Source organism: Octopus sinensis, linkage group LG25 (assembly GCF_006345805.1).
Source record: "Octopus sinensis linkage group LG25, ASM634580v1, whole genome shotgun sequence".
NCBI lineage: Eukaryota > Metazoa > Mollusca > Cephalopoda > Octopoda > Octopodidae > Octopus > Octopus sinensis.
Window position 1 is genome coordinate 14,479,323 of NC_043021.1, and position 16,146 is coordinate 14,495,468.

The 16,146-nt window shown below is 39.9% G+C and overlaps 1 protein-coding gene across 2 annotated transcripts in view; it reads left to right on the plus strand.

The window, feature by feature from the left end:
• LOC115224558 (kinesin-like protein KIF20A) overlaps positions 1-16,146 on the plus strand; it is a 34,333-nt gene extending 18,187 nt beyond the window's left edge. For both annotated transcript variants that reach the window (XM_029795482.2, XM_036513328.1), the window contains exons 10-17: positions 156-433; positions 2,274-2,371; positions 4,951-5,111; positions 6,136-6,301; positions 7,429-7,578; positions 9,829-9,927; positions 11,969-12,079; positions 14,606-16,146. In XM_029795482.2, the coding sequence (XP_029651342.1) occupies positions 156-433; positions 2,274-2,371; positions 4,951-5,111; positions 6,136-6,301; positions 7,429-7,578; positions 9,829-9,927; positions 11,969-12,079; positions 14,606-15,196 (1,654 nt within the window). In that variant the 3' untranslated portion in view covers positions 15,197-16,146. The remainder of the gene's footprint in view (positions 1-155; positions 434-2,273; positions 2,372-4,950; positions 5,112-6,135; positions 6,302-7,428; positions 7,579-9,828; positions 9,928-11,968; positions 12,080-14,605) is intronic.

Genomic DNA, 16,146 nt, shown 5'->3' on the forward strand with positions numbered 1-16,146 from the left:
TACCAGTGTCCAAAGTTTGAAAGTGTTTAGTTACAAAAAATTATTTTTTAAATCTGTGGGTCAAAAGAGAAAGATCCAGCATTTTCTGATGTCGGGCGTGAAAATACCTTGCTTTATTTCATATCTTTTTCTTTTTCCCCGTTTCTTATTTCTAGGGAGTTTCCAAAGTTGATTCCTTACCGAGACAGCAAGTTGACCCGTCTTTTCCAGGGTTTCTTCAATGGTCATGGTGAGGCCATAATGATTGTCAACGTGAACAAATGCAGCACTTTGTTTGATGAAACTCTGCAGGTGTTCAAGTTTTCGGCTATTGCCAAGCAGGTAGTCATTCAAAAGGACCCACTGAAGTCACCGTCTGTCAACATCTCACCCGTGCTCCCTGTCAAGCCTCTCTCAAACCTTGAAAGGGATTCTATACCCTGGGCTACAGATGGTAAACAATTTTAATCACATTCACATGTACACTTTTTAATTATAGCATGGAAGGCAGATGTTAAACAGTTAAATGATGATGATGATTATATGTATATATATATATATCAAGTACCAGTTACGCACTGGGGTTGATGTAATCGACTTAATCCCTTTGTCTGTCCTTGTTTAGCCCCTTGTGGGCAATAAAGAAATAAGAAATCTATGGATGATTTAGCAGGTTGCTAATGTCTATGCAAATAATTAAATTAGTCAGCTGTTGAGCAGTGTGTCACCAAAATGGAAAACTATAATTCTCATAATTCAGTGCGAGAGATGAGAGCTAAAGCACTCTGATGCTGCACACACATGGTGGGCTTCTCTCAGTTTCCATCAACCTGAAGCTATTCTTTTTTTTCTTGTTTCAGTCTTTTGACTGCGGCCATGCTGGAGCACCGCCTTTTAGTTGAGCAAATCGACCCCAGGGCTTATGCTTTGTAAGCCTAGTACTTATTCTATTGGTCCCTTTTGCCGAACCGCTAAGTGACGGGGTTGTAAACACACCAGCATCGGTTGTCAAGCGATGTTGGGCAGACAAACACAGACACACATACATATATACGACAGGCTTCTTTTCAGTTTCCGTCTACCAAATCCACTCACAAGGCTTTGGTCGGCCCGAGGCTATAGTAGAAGACACTTGCCCAAGTTGCCACGCAGTGGGACTGAACCCGGAACCATGTGGTTGGTAAGCAAGCTACTTACCACACAGCCACTCCTGTGCCTATAGTGCAAATGAAAAAAATAAAAAACTCGCCCAAAGTGCCACGCAGTAGGACAGAACCTGGAACCATGTGGTTGGTAAGCAAGCTACTTACCACACAGCCACTCCTATGCCTATAGTGCAAATGAAAAAAAAAAAAAAAAACTCGCCCAAAGTGCCACGCAGTAGGACAGAACCTGGAACCATGTGGTGGTAAGCAAGCTACTTACCACACAGCCACTCCTATGCCTATAGTGCAAATGAAAAAAAAAAAAAAAACTCGCCCAAAGTGCCACGCAGTAGGACAGAACCTGGAACCATGTGGTTGGTAAGCAAGCTACTTACCACACAGCCACTCCTATGCCTATAGTGCAAATGAAAAAAAAAAAAAAAACTCGCCCAAAGTGCCACGCAGTAGGACAGAACCTGGAACCATGTGGTTGGTAAGCAAGCTACTTACCACACAGCCACTCCTATGCCTATAGTGCAAATGAAAAAGAAAAAAAACTCGCCCAAAGTGCCACGCAGTAGGACAGAACCTGGAACCATGTGGTTGGTAAGCAAGCTACTTACCACACAGCCACTCCTATGCCTATAGTGCAAATGAAAAAAAAAAAAAAAACTCGCCCAAAGTGCCACACAGTGGGACAGAACCTGGAACCATGTGGTTGGGAGGCAAACTTTTAACCACACAAACAGCCAGCACCTTTGTCCATATTCATTCAGTCTCACTGGAAAATTAGGTCCCATAACATTTCCTCTGTAGCTTGCAACAAATTAATCTGAGTTTCACTGTTTCTTTGAAAATTCCTCAGTTAACCATTTCGCCATTAACCTGAGAGGTTTGGCCTTAGTTGGATGTTAAATAAATGAAGGATTTTACAGAGATAACATTTTATCCATGTAGTGGGGTTGACATGATGTTTTCTTGTTTTTTTTGTATATATATTTTCCCTCTCATCCAAACTGACTTCATTTCAAGGTATTTTGAGGGGTTTTTTTTTTTTTCTCACTCTTACTTTTTTTCCCCCCCCTCATTCACTCTTTGTCTGTACCTCTTTCTTTTTCTCTCACTCTTACTTTTACCCTATCTTTTCAGTCATTTTCAACGAACCACATCCATCTGATGTTGAACCACATCCATCTGATGTTGAAGACGAAACTTTTGAAGAAGAAGAACTCACCGAAAGAGAGAGTGTAAATACTATTTTTGTCATTTTCCTTCTCACCATTCATTGTTTCATTTATTCTGGCTTAGTGGTTAGAGTGTTACACTCATGGATCATAGGGCTGTGGTTTCAATTCCTGTATCAGGCAGTGTGTTGTGTTCTGGAACAAAAACCCTTCATTTCACCTCACTTCCATCCATTCTGCTAACAAAAACAAGTAATCATGCAACAGACCAATGTCCCATCCAGTGGGGAATATATATATGCCTCAGAAAGCTGGAAACTTGGTCTTAGGCGTCAATATGACTCAAGGAGGAACTTTATCCATCCTCCGTATTTTGAAAGGATAACTGTGCCCTTTTGAGTAGCACCATCATCATCATAATCCCTTCTATTAAAGTTATACGGCCTGAAATTTGGTGGGAGGGGGACTAGTTGATTACATCAACCCCCCAGTGTTTCACTGGTACTTGATTTATCGATCCCAAAAGGATGAAAGGCAAATGTCGGCCCCGGTGGAATTTGAACTCAGAATGTAAAGACGGATGAAATGCTGCTAAGCATTTTGCTAGTGATTCTGCCAGCTCGCTACCTTAACCCTTTTGTTACTGTATTTATTTTGAGATGCTCTGTTTCTTTCAATTATTTTAGATATAAGTAAGAATTTATTAGTAAAATAACTTAGTTATCATTAAGTTAGTGTTAGGAGTGTAAATTGTGACTAAGGTTTGGTGGAATATTTTAATTCAAAACTTATGAAAACAAGACATTTTACCACAGAGCCAGAGCCGGTTTTGGCTGGGTTAGTAACAAAAGGGTTAAATAATAATAATAATACTTTTGGCGTTAGGAAGGGCATCCAGCTGTAGAAACTCTGCCAGATCAGATTGGAGCCTGGTGCAGCCATCTGGCTCACCAGTCCCCAGTCAAACTGTCCAACCCATGCCAGCATGGAAAGCGGACGTTAAATGATGATGATGATGAATATTAATAATTCTTTCTACTATAGGCGCAAGGCCTGAAGTTTAGGGAAGGGGACTAGTAGATTACAATAACCCCAGTACTCAACTGGTACTTATTTCATTGACCCCCCAAAAGGATGATAAGTAAATTCAACCTTGGTGGAATTTGAACTCAGAATATAGTGGCAGACGAAATACCACTAAGCAATTTAGCTGATGTGCTAACGATTCTGCAAGCTCGCTGTCTTAGGTCAAATTACTGATATAGGCACAAGGGTTGGAATTTTTTTTTTTTTTTTAATTTTTATCTAGTTTCAGCTCACAAGCTGTGGCCATGCTGGGGCACTGCCATGGTGAGGTTAGGCAATACCATTAACTCAGTGTTTGTCTGGTGCCCTTTTTTTCTTTATTGACCTCACCTCCTCACTTCCAAAGGATGAAAGGAAAACTTGACCAAGGTCAGATTCCAACTCAGAGAAAATGCCTCCAGGATCATAGGGCTGTGGTTTCAATTCCTGTATCAGGTAGTGTGGAAATGCCTCCAGGCATTTTCTCTGATGCGCTAATGATTTTTCCCAGCTTGGCAGAGAAAGGGCTCAATCGATATTAACCCCAGCACTTGGTTGGTACTCTATTTTAACCCTTTAGCATTCAGATTTCTTTGTGAAATTTATTGCTTATTTATCCATACTGTTTTTGAATTAATCACATATTATTTTGCAGCTTCAAAATTTAAATGGTGTGGCTATATATTTTTAAAATAACATTGTAGGGTAGGTGTGAGAGGTTGGATCCAGACAGTTTTAACATAAAACAGATGGATTATTTGGGCCGGATATGGCCGGATTAAATGCTAAAGGGTTAAAGAGTATAGGGGCAAAGTTGACTATAGCAGGATTTGAACTCAGAATGTAAACAGCTGGAAGAGATACAGCACTGTATTTTCCCCCCATCAATCCTGCCATCTTGCTGCCTCCATAATAATATTCTTTTTAATCTTGACACAACGCTAAATAAAATGAAGTTCTAGTCAAGTTTGCTGTTGATGTAATCGATTATCCCTGTGCCCCTAATATTGCTGGCCTTGTGCCAAAGTTTAAAGCAATTAGATGGCGAGGTGGCAGAATCGTTAGCACACCTGGCAAAATGCTTAGCAGCATTTTGTCTGTCTTCACATTCTGAGTTCAAATTCTGCTGAGGTCAACTTTACCTTTTAATCTTTCAGGGTCAGTAAAACAAGTTCCAGTTAAACACTGGGGGTCAATGTAATCGACTTACCCCTCTCTCAAAATTGCTGGCCTTGTGCCAGAATTTGAAATCATTATCATTATCACCATTGTTGTTGTCGTCGTTGTCGTTAGGGTGGCAAGCTGGCAGAAGTGTGAGCACGTCAGGTGAAACGCTTAGCAGTATTTTGTCTGCTGCCACATCCTGAGTTCAAATTCCACCGAGGTCGACTTAGCCTTTCACTGTGGTCAATGTAATTGACTAACCCCAAAATTTTCAAGGCCTTGTGCCTAGAGTACAAATTATTATTATTGTTATTATTATTATTATTATCCTGTTTTGTCCCTTTATGTTTTCTAATCATGTGTGTCAGCCCTTGTGGCCAATAAAAAGAATTAATTATTATTGTTTGTCTCAGGGATTGTTGAACATCATAGAGACGTGCAAGACAAAGATTTCTTGGCTACAGAAATTGTTGACCGAGGAGAAAAAGAACCGAATGTTGGACGAAATAAAGATACGAGAAGAAGTGACCAAGGAGGTGATGAAACAGTTTGTTATCATTGAAAAGAGTTACAAGTGAGTAGACCGGTTTTATTTGTTGCTTAAATACACAGCTTCATTTACTCTTTACTTTTTTACTCTTTTATTTGTTTCAGTCATTTGACTGCGGCCATGCTGGAGCACTGCCTTTAGTCGAGCAAATCGACCCCAGGACTTATTCTTTGTAAGCTGAGTACTTATTCTATCGGTCTCTTTTGCCGAACCGCTAAGTTACGGGGACATAAACACACCAGCATCGGTTGTCAAGTGATTTTAGCCCCTTGTGGGTAGTAAAGAAATAGGTATTTCGTCTGCCGCCATGTATGACATAAACACACCATATCGATTGACAAGCGATGTTGGGGGGCACAAACATATACACACACGTACATACATATATATATATATATGACAGGCTTCTTTCAGTTTCCGTCTTCCAAATCCATTCACAAGGCTTTAGTCAGCCCAAGGCTATAGTAGAAGACACTTGCCCAAGGTGCTACGCAGTGGGACTGAACCCGGAACCATGTGGTTGGTAAACCAGCTACTTACCGCACAGCCACTCTTGCGCCTATCAGGATCATTTGTGTATTTCAGCAATAATATAACAACAAAAAGGGTCAAAGTGATTTAAATTAAAATCTCTAATTAAAATTCCATGTTAATTTATAATCAGAGTACCAGCTTGAAGACACTAATTAAAATTATGTTAATTTATAATCAGAGTACAAGCTTGAAGACACTAATTAAAATTCCATGTTAATTCATAATCAGAGTGCCAGCTTGAAGACTAATTAAAATTCCATGTTAATTTATAATCAGAGTACCAGCTTGAAGACACTAATTAAAATTCCATGTTAATTCATAATCAGAGTACCAGCTTGAAGACTAATTAAAATTCCATGTTAATTTATACTCAGAGTACCAGCTTGAAGACAGTTAATTTATTAACCTTATTTTCAAGTATAATTGAAGTGTATATCAACAGGAATATGATACTGAAAGGTTTAAATAAATGCAGGTATAATTGATATTCATCTCTGTTTTCATTTGGTAACAGTGAAAAACTCCGTGCCAGTCAGCTGGAAGCAGAAGAAAGGTCCAATCGGTGTGTATTGAAGATGCTGAACACCGTAAGCTCCAAGAAGCGTTCTCATGATGAGGTGGAGAGTGAAGAGAAAGTTGTACCTTTGCATGTGTTTGAAGAACTGCAAGAGAAGAAACAGGTAGGTTGGATAATGGCTTCTTTGGATCTGAAATGTGTGTTTGTGTTGGTGGTATTTGTATCTCTTCATGAGGCGGCAATCTGGCGGAAACGTTAGCACGCCGGGTGAAATGCATAGCTGTATTTCGTCTGCTGTTACATTCTGAGTTCAAATTCCGCCGAGGTCGATAAATTAAGTACCAGTTGCGCACTGGGGTCAATATAATCGACTTGATCCGTTTGTTTGTCCCTCTGTGTTTAGCCCCTTGTGGGTAGTAAAGAAATAGGTATTTCGTCTGCCACTGCGTTCTGAGTTCAAATTCTACCGAGGTCGACTTTGCCTTTCATCCTTCGGGGTCGATAAATTAAGTACCAGTTATGCACTGGGATCGATATAATTGACTTAATCCGTTTGTCTGTCCTTGTTTGTCCCCTCTGTGTTTAGCCCCTTGTGGGTAGTAAAGAAATAGGTATTTGTATTTCTTCATCTGTCAGGGTTGTTGGTGTTTAGTAGTGCTTGTGTGTCTGATGGCATTGTTTGATTGTGTTGCTGGATGCCCTTCCTAATGCCAACCACTACAAGAGTGTAGTAGGTACTATTTACGTGCCACCACCATCGGCCATGATTACAATCTCACTTGGCTTCTCAGGTCTTCACAAGCACGGTATATCAACTGAGACCTTTGGCAAAACTACCATGCTTGTGAAAACCTGTCAGGCCAAGTGAGGTCGTGGCCGATGCCAGTGTCTCATCAATGGCACCCATCCTGGGGGTACATAATAAGCATCCACTGCACTCTTGGAGTGGTTGACATTAGGAAGGGCATCCAGGCATAGAAACCAAGCCAAATCAGATGGGAACCTGTTTGCATCTCCCCAGCTTACCAGTTTTCAGTTAAACTGTCCAACCCATGCCAGCATGGATAAAGCAGATGTTAAATGATGATGATGCTGTTATTTGATAGTATGTGTGGTTGTCTCTTGATGTATGTGTATACATGTAATGCACACCTGTAGTTGGCACTGAGGTGATAGTGTTGTTATGTATGTGTGTGCGTATCAGAGAGAGAGGGGCAGGTAATCATGTCATTTGTAATTATTAAAAAACCAATTGTATTTAAATTATATTCTCTCTTCTCCTTCTCTCAGGAATGTGAATTGAAAATCGAAAAACTAAACCAACAGCTCGAATCAACAAAAGCTCAGCTGCGAAGGCTGACATTGGATCGTTCTGCATTGCAATCAGAGAAGACCTCCTTACAACTGCAATTAGAGGTTCCTGGTCTCTACAAGAATACGGTAAGTCTCTTGGCTATGAAATGAAATGAAAATGCCTCATTATCCTTAATGGAACAAAGAGAACTTGTTGATTTGGCGGATCATCCTCACCAAAAGCTGTCTTGTTTGGCAGTCACTGAGTATTAAAAGAAACATCTGATGGTTTATTCTATCTTCTTGTGTTCTGAGGTCAGATTTGCCTTTCATGTTTCTGGGATTCATAAAAGGCAAATGAGTCTATGGCAGCCAACTTGTGGGATTAAAGCATCTCACAAGATACATTATGATATTTTTACTCTTTACTCTTTTACTTGTTTCAGTCATTTGACTGCGGCCATGCTGGAGCACCGCCTTTAATCGAGCAACTCGACCCCGGGACTTATTATTCTATGTCTCTTTTGCCGAACCGCTAAGTAATGGGGACGTAAACACACCAGCATCGGTTGTCAAGCAATGCTCGGGAGACAAACATAACACGCACACACATATATATATATACATATATACGACGGGCTTCTTTCAGTTTCCGTCTACCAAATCCACTCACAAGGCATTGGTCGGCCCGGGGCTATAGCAGAAGACACTTGCCCAAGGTGCCACGCAGTGGGACTGAACCCGGAACCATGTGGTTGGTTAGCAAGCTACTTACCACACAGCCACTCCTGCGCCTATCTGATTCAGTTCTTTGCATTCTTAGTTCAAATCCTGCCAAAGTCTAATACTTATACTTCAGCCTTTCTCTGCTGTAGGCTATCGATGGATTTCCTCTTGACTCTGGACTATCCTTTTTGCATTCCTCATATTAGATTCCTGCTTTTTTTCAGCTCCACATCAGTATCCTACCACCAGCTATTTTATCTTCTACCTCCCTTATGACTTCTAGGTCAGAACATGACGTGTAATGCAGAATGTTGGTTTCCATAATATGTGGTCTGTCCTTTCAGGTTTTGCTGCACTCCATCGTGTTTCCCTGAGAGAAGGCTTTTCTCCACTGTTCTGTTCTTAAACTTAGCCTGTCTTTTCTGCTTCTCTCTCATCATGTCCCTGCTTTTTCCATCTCGACCTCAGTGCCCTAACACCAGCTACATTTGGAGCATTCTCTCTTCCCCCTTATGGGTTCTAGGTTAGAGCCAGATGTTGGTTTCCTTTTATTTCCCCCAAGGGAAGGCCTCTTTCTCCCAGGTTTTCTTTTTTTGTTTTATCTAGAGGTGTCGGTCCGACATAAATCCATTTTCACCTCTGGGAAGAGGTGGTCCATATTATCTGACCTCTTCCTTTGACCTGTTAAGCATGGGAGACCCTAACCAGGAACTTGCACTCTGCTAGCATAATTCTCAGGGTCATTGAAGCACCCAAGTCACTACACTGTAACAAGGACTGGACCTTGTGGTGACCACAACCTAATTGGGTGTAAGCTTTTCATCTGTTACCACTTGGGGTAGGGCAGGGTCTGGTGGGGACTTTAAGTCGAGTTGTTGCATTTTTACAAGCCAGATATCCTGTTTGAGTATATCTTTGCCTTCTTCCTCTGCTTCTCCAATCTTGGAGTCCCTGGAAATGGTCATGGACAGTACCCTTCCCTCACGACTAAACAATATTACCAAAAGAAAACAAAAGCAAATTGTCTGATCTGATCCTTACCATGAGAAACAAGTCTCCCCCCTGGATAACGTGCTAGTCCACTTTGTAATCCTTAGCAACTAGGTCAACTGTGGGACATGTAGACTTACATTTAGTCTAGTTTGTTTTTAATGTTTTAGTCAGGGTATAGTAGAGGGCAGTAGCCATATCTTCAGTTGAACCCCTACAGTAGCTGGAGATGTAGCAGAAGACACTTGTCCTAAGTGCTGCTCAGTAGGACTCACCCTGGGACCAATGGTTGGGAAACAAGCTTCTCAACCACACAGCCACACTTGCACCTATTCTTTCTCTATTTTAGATAATGTTGTTTAACCCTTTTGTTACTAACCTGGCCAAAACCGGCTCTGGCTATGTGGTAAAATGTCTTGTTTTCATAAGTTTTGAATTAAAATCTTCCACCAAACCTTAGTCACAATTTATGTTCCTAACACTAACTTAATGATACTAAGTTATTTTACTAAATTCTTTGTTATAGTTAGTAATTGAAAGAAACACAGAGCATCTCAAAATAAATACGGTAACGAAAGGGTTAATATAGACTTTAAAAAAATATCAAGTATGTTACCTGTAATATGAATTGTACGATTATTAGGCAGTCTGTATGATATTTATTTTGTTCATTTTGGTCAGGTGGATAATACAAGTATGGGCGACAACATTGAACAGGCAAATGTCTTGAACAAATTGACCAGTATGCTCAGAGACACCCAAGAAAAACTGGGAAATAAGGTATGTTTTAATCCTTTTGTTACCATATTCCTGTTAAAGAAATATATCCACTTTATTTCAATTAATTTAAAAAATAATGAATATAGTAAAATAATTTCCATATTCCTATCGAAATATATTTCAATTAATTTCCAAAATAAAGAATATAGAGGATATATTCCTTGGAGCAAAGATTGTTTGCCAACATAACATGGCAGTCCTTGTTTAGGATGCATGTTGCTGTAATTTAGCCCCAGGAGACATCGTCTCCAGTTGGCTATATGACACGATCTGTGTCATTTTCGAACAACAATATCTGGATCTTTTCCTTTTGATCGGCAGATGTCAACACAATTTCTAGTTAACTATACACTTTTAAACTTCGTATACTGGTAGAATGTGTTTATAAAACATCATAATTCTATAGTTTGTAACATATTTCCACTATAAAATCGAGCATTTTGGCAATTTTAACCAATCAAATACGTCCATTTGGAGTCAAAACATACCGTGCTGTATGAATATGCCCCTCATTTAAGAAACAGATTGGGTTTATTTACATTTGCAAAGAAAAAAAAGATACCCTTTCCCCACCCCTAACCCTAATCCTAAAATAGATTGAAATGCAATAGATCAATACCAGGGCCATAATTATGGATGACATTTTCATTTGACACCGCTAGAAAAAAAAATCCCATTTTCCATAGCGGTGTCGTATGAAATCATCACCCATAATTATGGCCCTGGTATCGATCTATTGCATTTCAATCTATTTTAGGGGTGGGGGAAGGGTAACTTTTTTTCTTCGCAAATGTAAATAAACCCAATCTGTTTCTTAAATGAGGGGCATATTCATACAGTACAGAATCTTTTCACCCCAAATGGAGGTGAGCGATTGGTTAAAATTGCCAAAATGCTCGATTTTAAAGTGGGAATATGTTATAACATATAGAATTTTCTCGATAAAGCCAAGAAAAAATGATGTTTTATAAACACATTCTACCAGTATACGAAGTTTAAAAGTGTTTAGTTAACTAGAAATTGTGTTGACATCTGTCGTTCAAAAGGAAAAGATTCCAATATCTGTATCGTGATTTCCGGGTTGTTTCTTTTTGTCAGCACAGAATAATTGTTCAGCTAGAGGTGGCGCTGCCAAATTCCCGTTGGAAAAACATAGCTTTCAAAGTGACAACTAGTCACTGATCTATAAATTAGGATATATTCCTGGCAAAATATATCATCTTTATTTCAATTAATTTCAAAGATAATGAATATAATAAAATGATTTAAGCTGATTGATGGGACATAAACTAACCTGAAAATTTTAATTTACATCACTAGATGCCCTTCCTAATGCGAACCACTCCGAGAGTGTAGTGGGTGCTTTTACATGCCACCGGCACGAGGGCCAGTTAGACTCTAAGCACACATGACAGGCTTCATCAGCATCACCATCATCGTTTAACATCCACCTTCCATCCTGGCATGGGTTGAATGGTGTGACGGGAGCTAGCCAGGCAGGAGCCTGCACCAAACTTCTGTGTCTGTTTTGGCAGGGTTTTTACAGCTGGATACCCTTCCTAAGGCCAACCACTTTACAGTGTGTACTAAGGGCTTTTCAGGTGGCACCAGCACAGGCGAGGTTAGTTTTGGCATGATTTTTACAACTGGATGCCCTTCCAAATGCCAACCACTTCAGAGTGGACTGGATGCTTTTTATGTGACATCAGTAGTGGCAGGGTCACCAAGTAACTTGCAAGATAAGAAACCTTTGAAGGGGGATGGGGAGTTGGTGGAGGTGTTTCCCCTGCACCAAATCCACTCATGAAGTTTTGATTGGCCCAGGATTATAGTATAAGACACTCGACCAGGGTATAACACAGTGAGATTGAACCTGAAATCAAAGTGGCCAGGAAGAAAATTTTTATCACAGCCATATTCTGACTAGGCATTTGAGAAATATCGTGAAGGTAAGGTGTTGGGAAAGATTTAACTGCTTTTTCTTGCATGGTGAGAGGTGTAATTACGCTTGTAGTCATGGAAGTTGCTATTGATGTTCTAGGAATCTGCCGTGAATGAATTGGAAGAGCAGCTCGAAGAAGCTGGTGAAACTTTCAAAGAACAACAAGAGAAGATAGAGCAGCTGGAGAAGATGGTGAAAGAAATGAAGAAGGTAAGAGAGATATGAAAAATATTGTTGAACTCTTTGTTTGGTTTATGCTTCGGTAGATGTAAAGTGTCTTTCTTGAGTTGTGAGACTCATAGGGTAGATGTAAAGTGTCTTTCTTGAGTTGTGAGACTCATAGGGTAGATGTAAGGTGTCTTTCTTGAGTTGTGAGACTCATAGGGTAGATGTAAAGTGTCTTTCTTGAGTTGTGAGACTCATAGGGTAGATGTAAAGTGTCTTTCTTGAGTTGTGAGACTCATAGGGTAGATGTAAAGTGTCTTTCTTGAGTTGTGAGACTCATAGGAGTGCTTTCCTGGTTTCCACCATCATCATCATTATCTAGCTTCCGTTTTCCATGCTGGCATGGGTTGTACGGTTTGACTGAGAACTAGTAAGCTGGGGAGCCTCACCAAGTTCCAATCTGATTTGGCATGGTTTCTATGGTTGAATGCTTTTGCCTTTCCTAATGCCAGCCACTCTTGAGAGTGTAGTGAGTGTTTTTTTTACATACCACTGGCATTGGTCACAACTACGATCTCACTTCGTTTGACAGGTTTTCTCAAGCACAGTTATATCACCAAAGGTCTTGGTCACTTGTCACTGTCTCTGTGAGGCCCAACATTCAAATAGGACTGTTGCCATAGTAACGACACTAAAGCAAAAGTCTTGGTCACTTGTCACTGCCTCTGTGAGGCCCAACATTCAAATGGGACTGTTGCCATAGTAACGAACCAAAAGCAAATGTCTTGGTCACTTGTCACTGCCTCTGTGAGGCTCAACATTCAAATGGGACTGTTGCCATAGTAACAAAACTAAAGCAAATGTCTCGGTCACTTGTCACTGCCTCTGTGAGGCCCAACATTCAAATAGGACTGTTGCCATAGTAACAAAACTAAAGCAAATTTCTTGGTCATGTGTCACTGCCTCTGTGAGGCCCAACATTCAAATGGGACTGTTGCCATAGTAACGAACCAAAAGCAAATGTCTTGGTCACATGTCACTGCCTCTGTGAGGCCCAACATTCAATTGGGACTGTTGCCATAGTAACAAAACTAAAGCACGCAGAGTAAAGTTTCTTGGCAAAGATTGACCATGAACCTCTGCTGTGCATGGGTGGCACTAAGTTTTAACATTCTAGCTCACTTCTGTTTACAGCAGTGCTTTGAAGGAACGTGTGTAGCGTGTTATTGTCGCATTGACCATGACAGAGAAAGCTGTCATCCTGATACCTGCTCAGAGGCCTATGCACAGTTGCAGAGAGTGTATGGGCCACACACAAGTGTACAAGTGGTTCAGACGTTTCTTAGATGGCTGTAAAAATGTCGGTATTGATGAACGTTCTGGAAGACTGGCAACCAGCAGAACTGAGAAAAATATCGCAGATGTGCATGCAGCTGTGAGGGGAAATCATTGATTATTACACACATGTGAGTGAGAACACTTTGAGATATTTTTGGTATCTAACATATGTCAGATACTGCGAGCGCTGCTTCTGATGACCCAAGGTCACAGTGACAGCACTGCTTCTGATTGGTCAATTCATGGTGATGACCCGAGGTCACGGTGACTTTTGTCATTCATAAGTTACAACTAAACGTGAAGAATTTAGTTATTGGGTTAATAAAATATGGTCGTTTATTCATGTGTAATAAATAAAATACCAAACTCATTCCCTATGGATACCGTATTTATTACAACTCGTGGCTTGTAAACGTATCTAACGAGCGAAAGCGAGTTAGATACGTTTACAAGCCACGAGTTGTAATAAATACGGTATCCATAGGGAACTCGTTTGGTATTCTCTCTATCTCCGTCCATGAGTTATCAGATGATGTGCAGATTAGTTATGGTTCAGTTCAGTCCATTATCACTGAAGATTTGAGTATGAGATGTGTGTCTGCCAAGTTTGTGCCAAAACTTCTTAGCTGAACTAAGACACTCGGGGTTCCAGTTGCGCAAAATCTCCTTGATTGTGTCAAGAACAACGAAAGCTTTTTTGCAAACTTTGCATAGGTCTCTGATTAGGGATCGCCAAGATTTGATGCAGATTTCCTGTTCAAATTTCTGTCATGGTCAGTGTGACGATCACATGCTACACACCTTCCTTCCAAGCAGTGCTGTAAACAGCAGAAATGAGCTAAAGTGTTAAAACTTAGTGTGCGTGCAGAACAGAGTTTGTGCCAAGCAGCTTCACTGTACGTGCTTTCGCTTTGTTACTATGGCAACAATCCGGATACTTATTGATCAGACCCAGTATACTCAACATGCACACAACACATCCCACATGCACACAGCAAATCCCACATGCACACATTGAGCTATTTTTCATTTGCCAACTCCACTGACAAACCTTTAGTTGTCTGGGAACTATAGCAGAAGGCATTTGACCTGGTCGCCATGCAGTGGAATTGAACCAGAAATCATGTGGTTGGGAAGCAAACTTAACCACACAGCCATTCCTGTAATATAAATAATAGCATGATTAAAGTTTTTTTTTTTTTTTTTTCCCCCAAAAAAATTTTCTCTTTTCAGACATCGACAGAATGCAAAGTGTGTCTGGAGAGAAGTGAAGCTGGGTCGCCAGTCGGGTCAAAAGCTAAATTGCAGAAGATGGAGTCTGTTCCGGAAAAGGCATCAGGTACAAACACTACTCTTCCTTTTCAAGGCACAACCAATGAAAAACGAGTTACTAGGAAAATGGTTTGTAATGGTATGGCTGCAAATGGACACAGAACTAATGATCTCATCACCACCAGTGTCCGTGGTGTCGTTGTGGAGAAGGCAGACGAGTCTCGTGTGCTACGGCTTTTGCTCAACAATACCAATAGCAGTAACTTGGTTCCAACACCGACAAAGACCAGCTTGCTACGCATGAAGAAATTTTCTTTGAAACAGTCTGACATTGAAAATAGCCCACCTGGTTTTGTTGGTAAGCTTAATAAGGGAGGCAAGAAGAAAGAGAGCTTGCGGCATCGTTTGCTGGCGCCGATCTGCTCCAATCTGATTGCTGACAAGAAAAAGAAGAAAGGCGAAATAAGGAATCGGCGCCGCTCTAGTTTAGTTTGCAATAAACGTACTTCTCTTGATATAAGCAAAAAATATAATTTACGAAGCAAAAGATGATTCCATTTTAGATTAATTTAAACAGGAAGATTATACCAAAATAATTAGGGGCTGTCTTGGGTAAATTGATACCAGAAAGGTTAATAATGTGTATACTATTTATGGTGAAATAAAACATATTTTAGAAACGTAACATTATGTAGCAGAATGAAATATTGTAATGATCGGGCAATTTGTTCATTGTGAGCCTTGCAGCTACAGTGAACTAGAAAAGTTTCAATATCTGATAGCAGATGTTATTGACAAGGGTCAGATTTCATTACAATATTAAAACATTTGCAGGTCTTTCACTTTCCTTGGCTAAAACCAAGTTCAACTAGTTTAAAAAGTGGCACCTTTTAGAATTATCATAAATAAGATATAGCAATTAGATTTGTCTGTGGCTCCCAAATGTCTCAATTTTTTAATATGTTCATATCATCTCTAAACGTGATACAGACAAAACTGTTGTGGAAAACCAATATTATACCATCTGAATCAAAGTTGCAAATTTTGTAGTTGGTAGTTTTATACAAGACAATCTCAAATTTAGAGGAAGTGACGCAAAAACAAATGTCTTTAAAGCATCAATGGCCATGTTATTTCAGAAGCAGGGGAAGGTTCCTTTTATCATTATTATTTAAATTTTTTTAATTTTTCGAGATTTCTTTTAATTTGCTGGAGTATGTCGTGGATAATAATACTGAATTGATTGTGAATCTGTGTAATAACTACCTGAATTACGATGAATGTCTGCAATCAGTCTGTTGTGGATGAGATGTGAGGACTTGAATTAACCACTGTGTGTGTGTGTGTAATTTTGATCAGAGATTAAATGAAAGCTGATTTATCTCTTACATATCATTGTCCATGATGTTTGGTGTTGACAGTGATGATGATTGTCGTGAATGTGACAGATTTTTTTGAAAGAATCAGAAATTATGGAATAAATTTGTAAAGGTCCCGGCAAA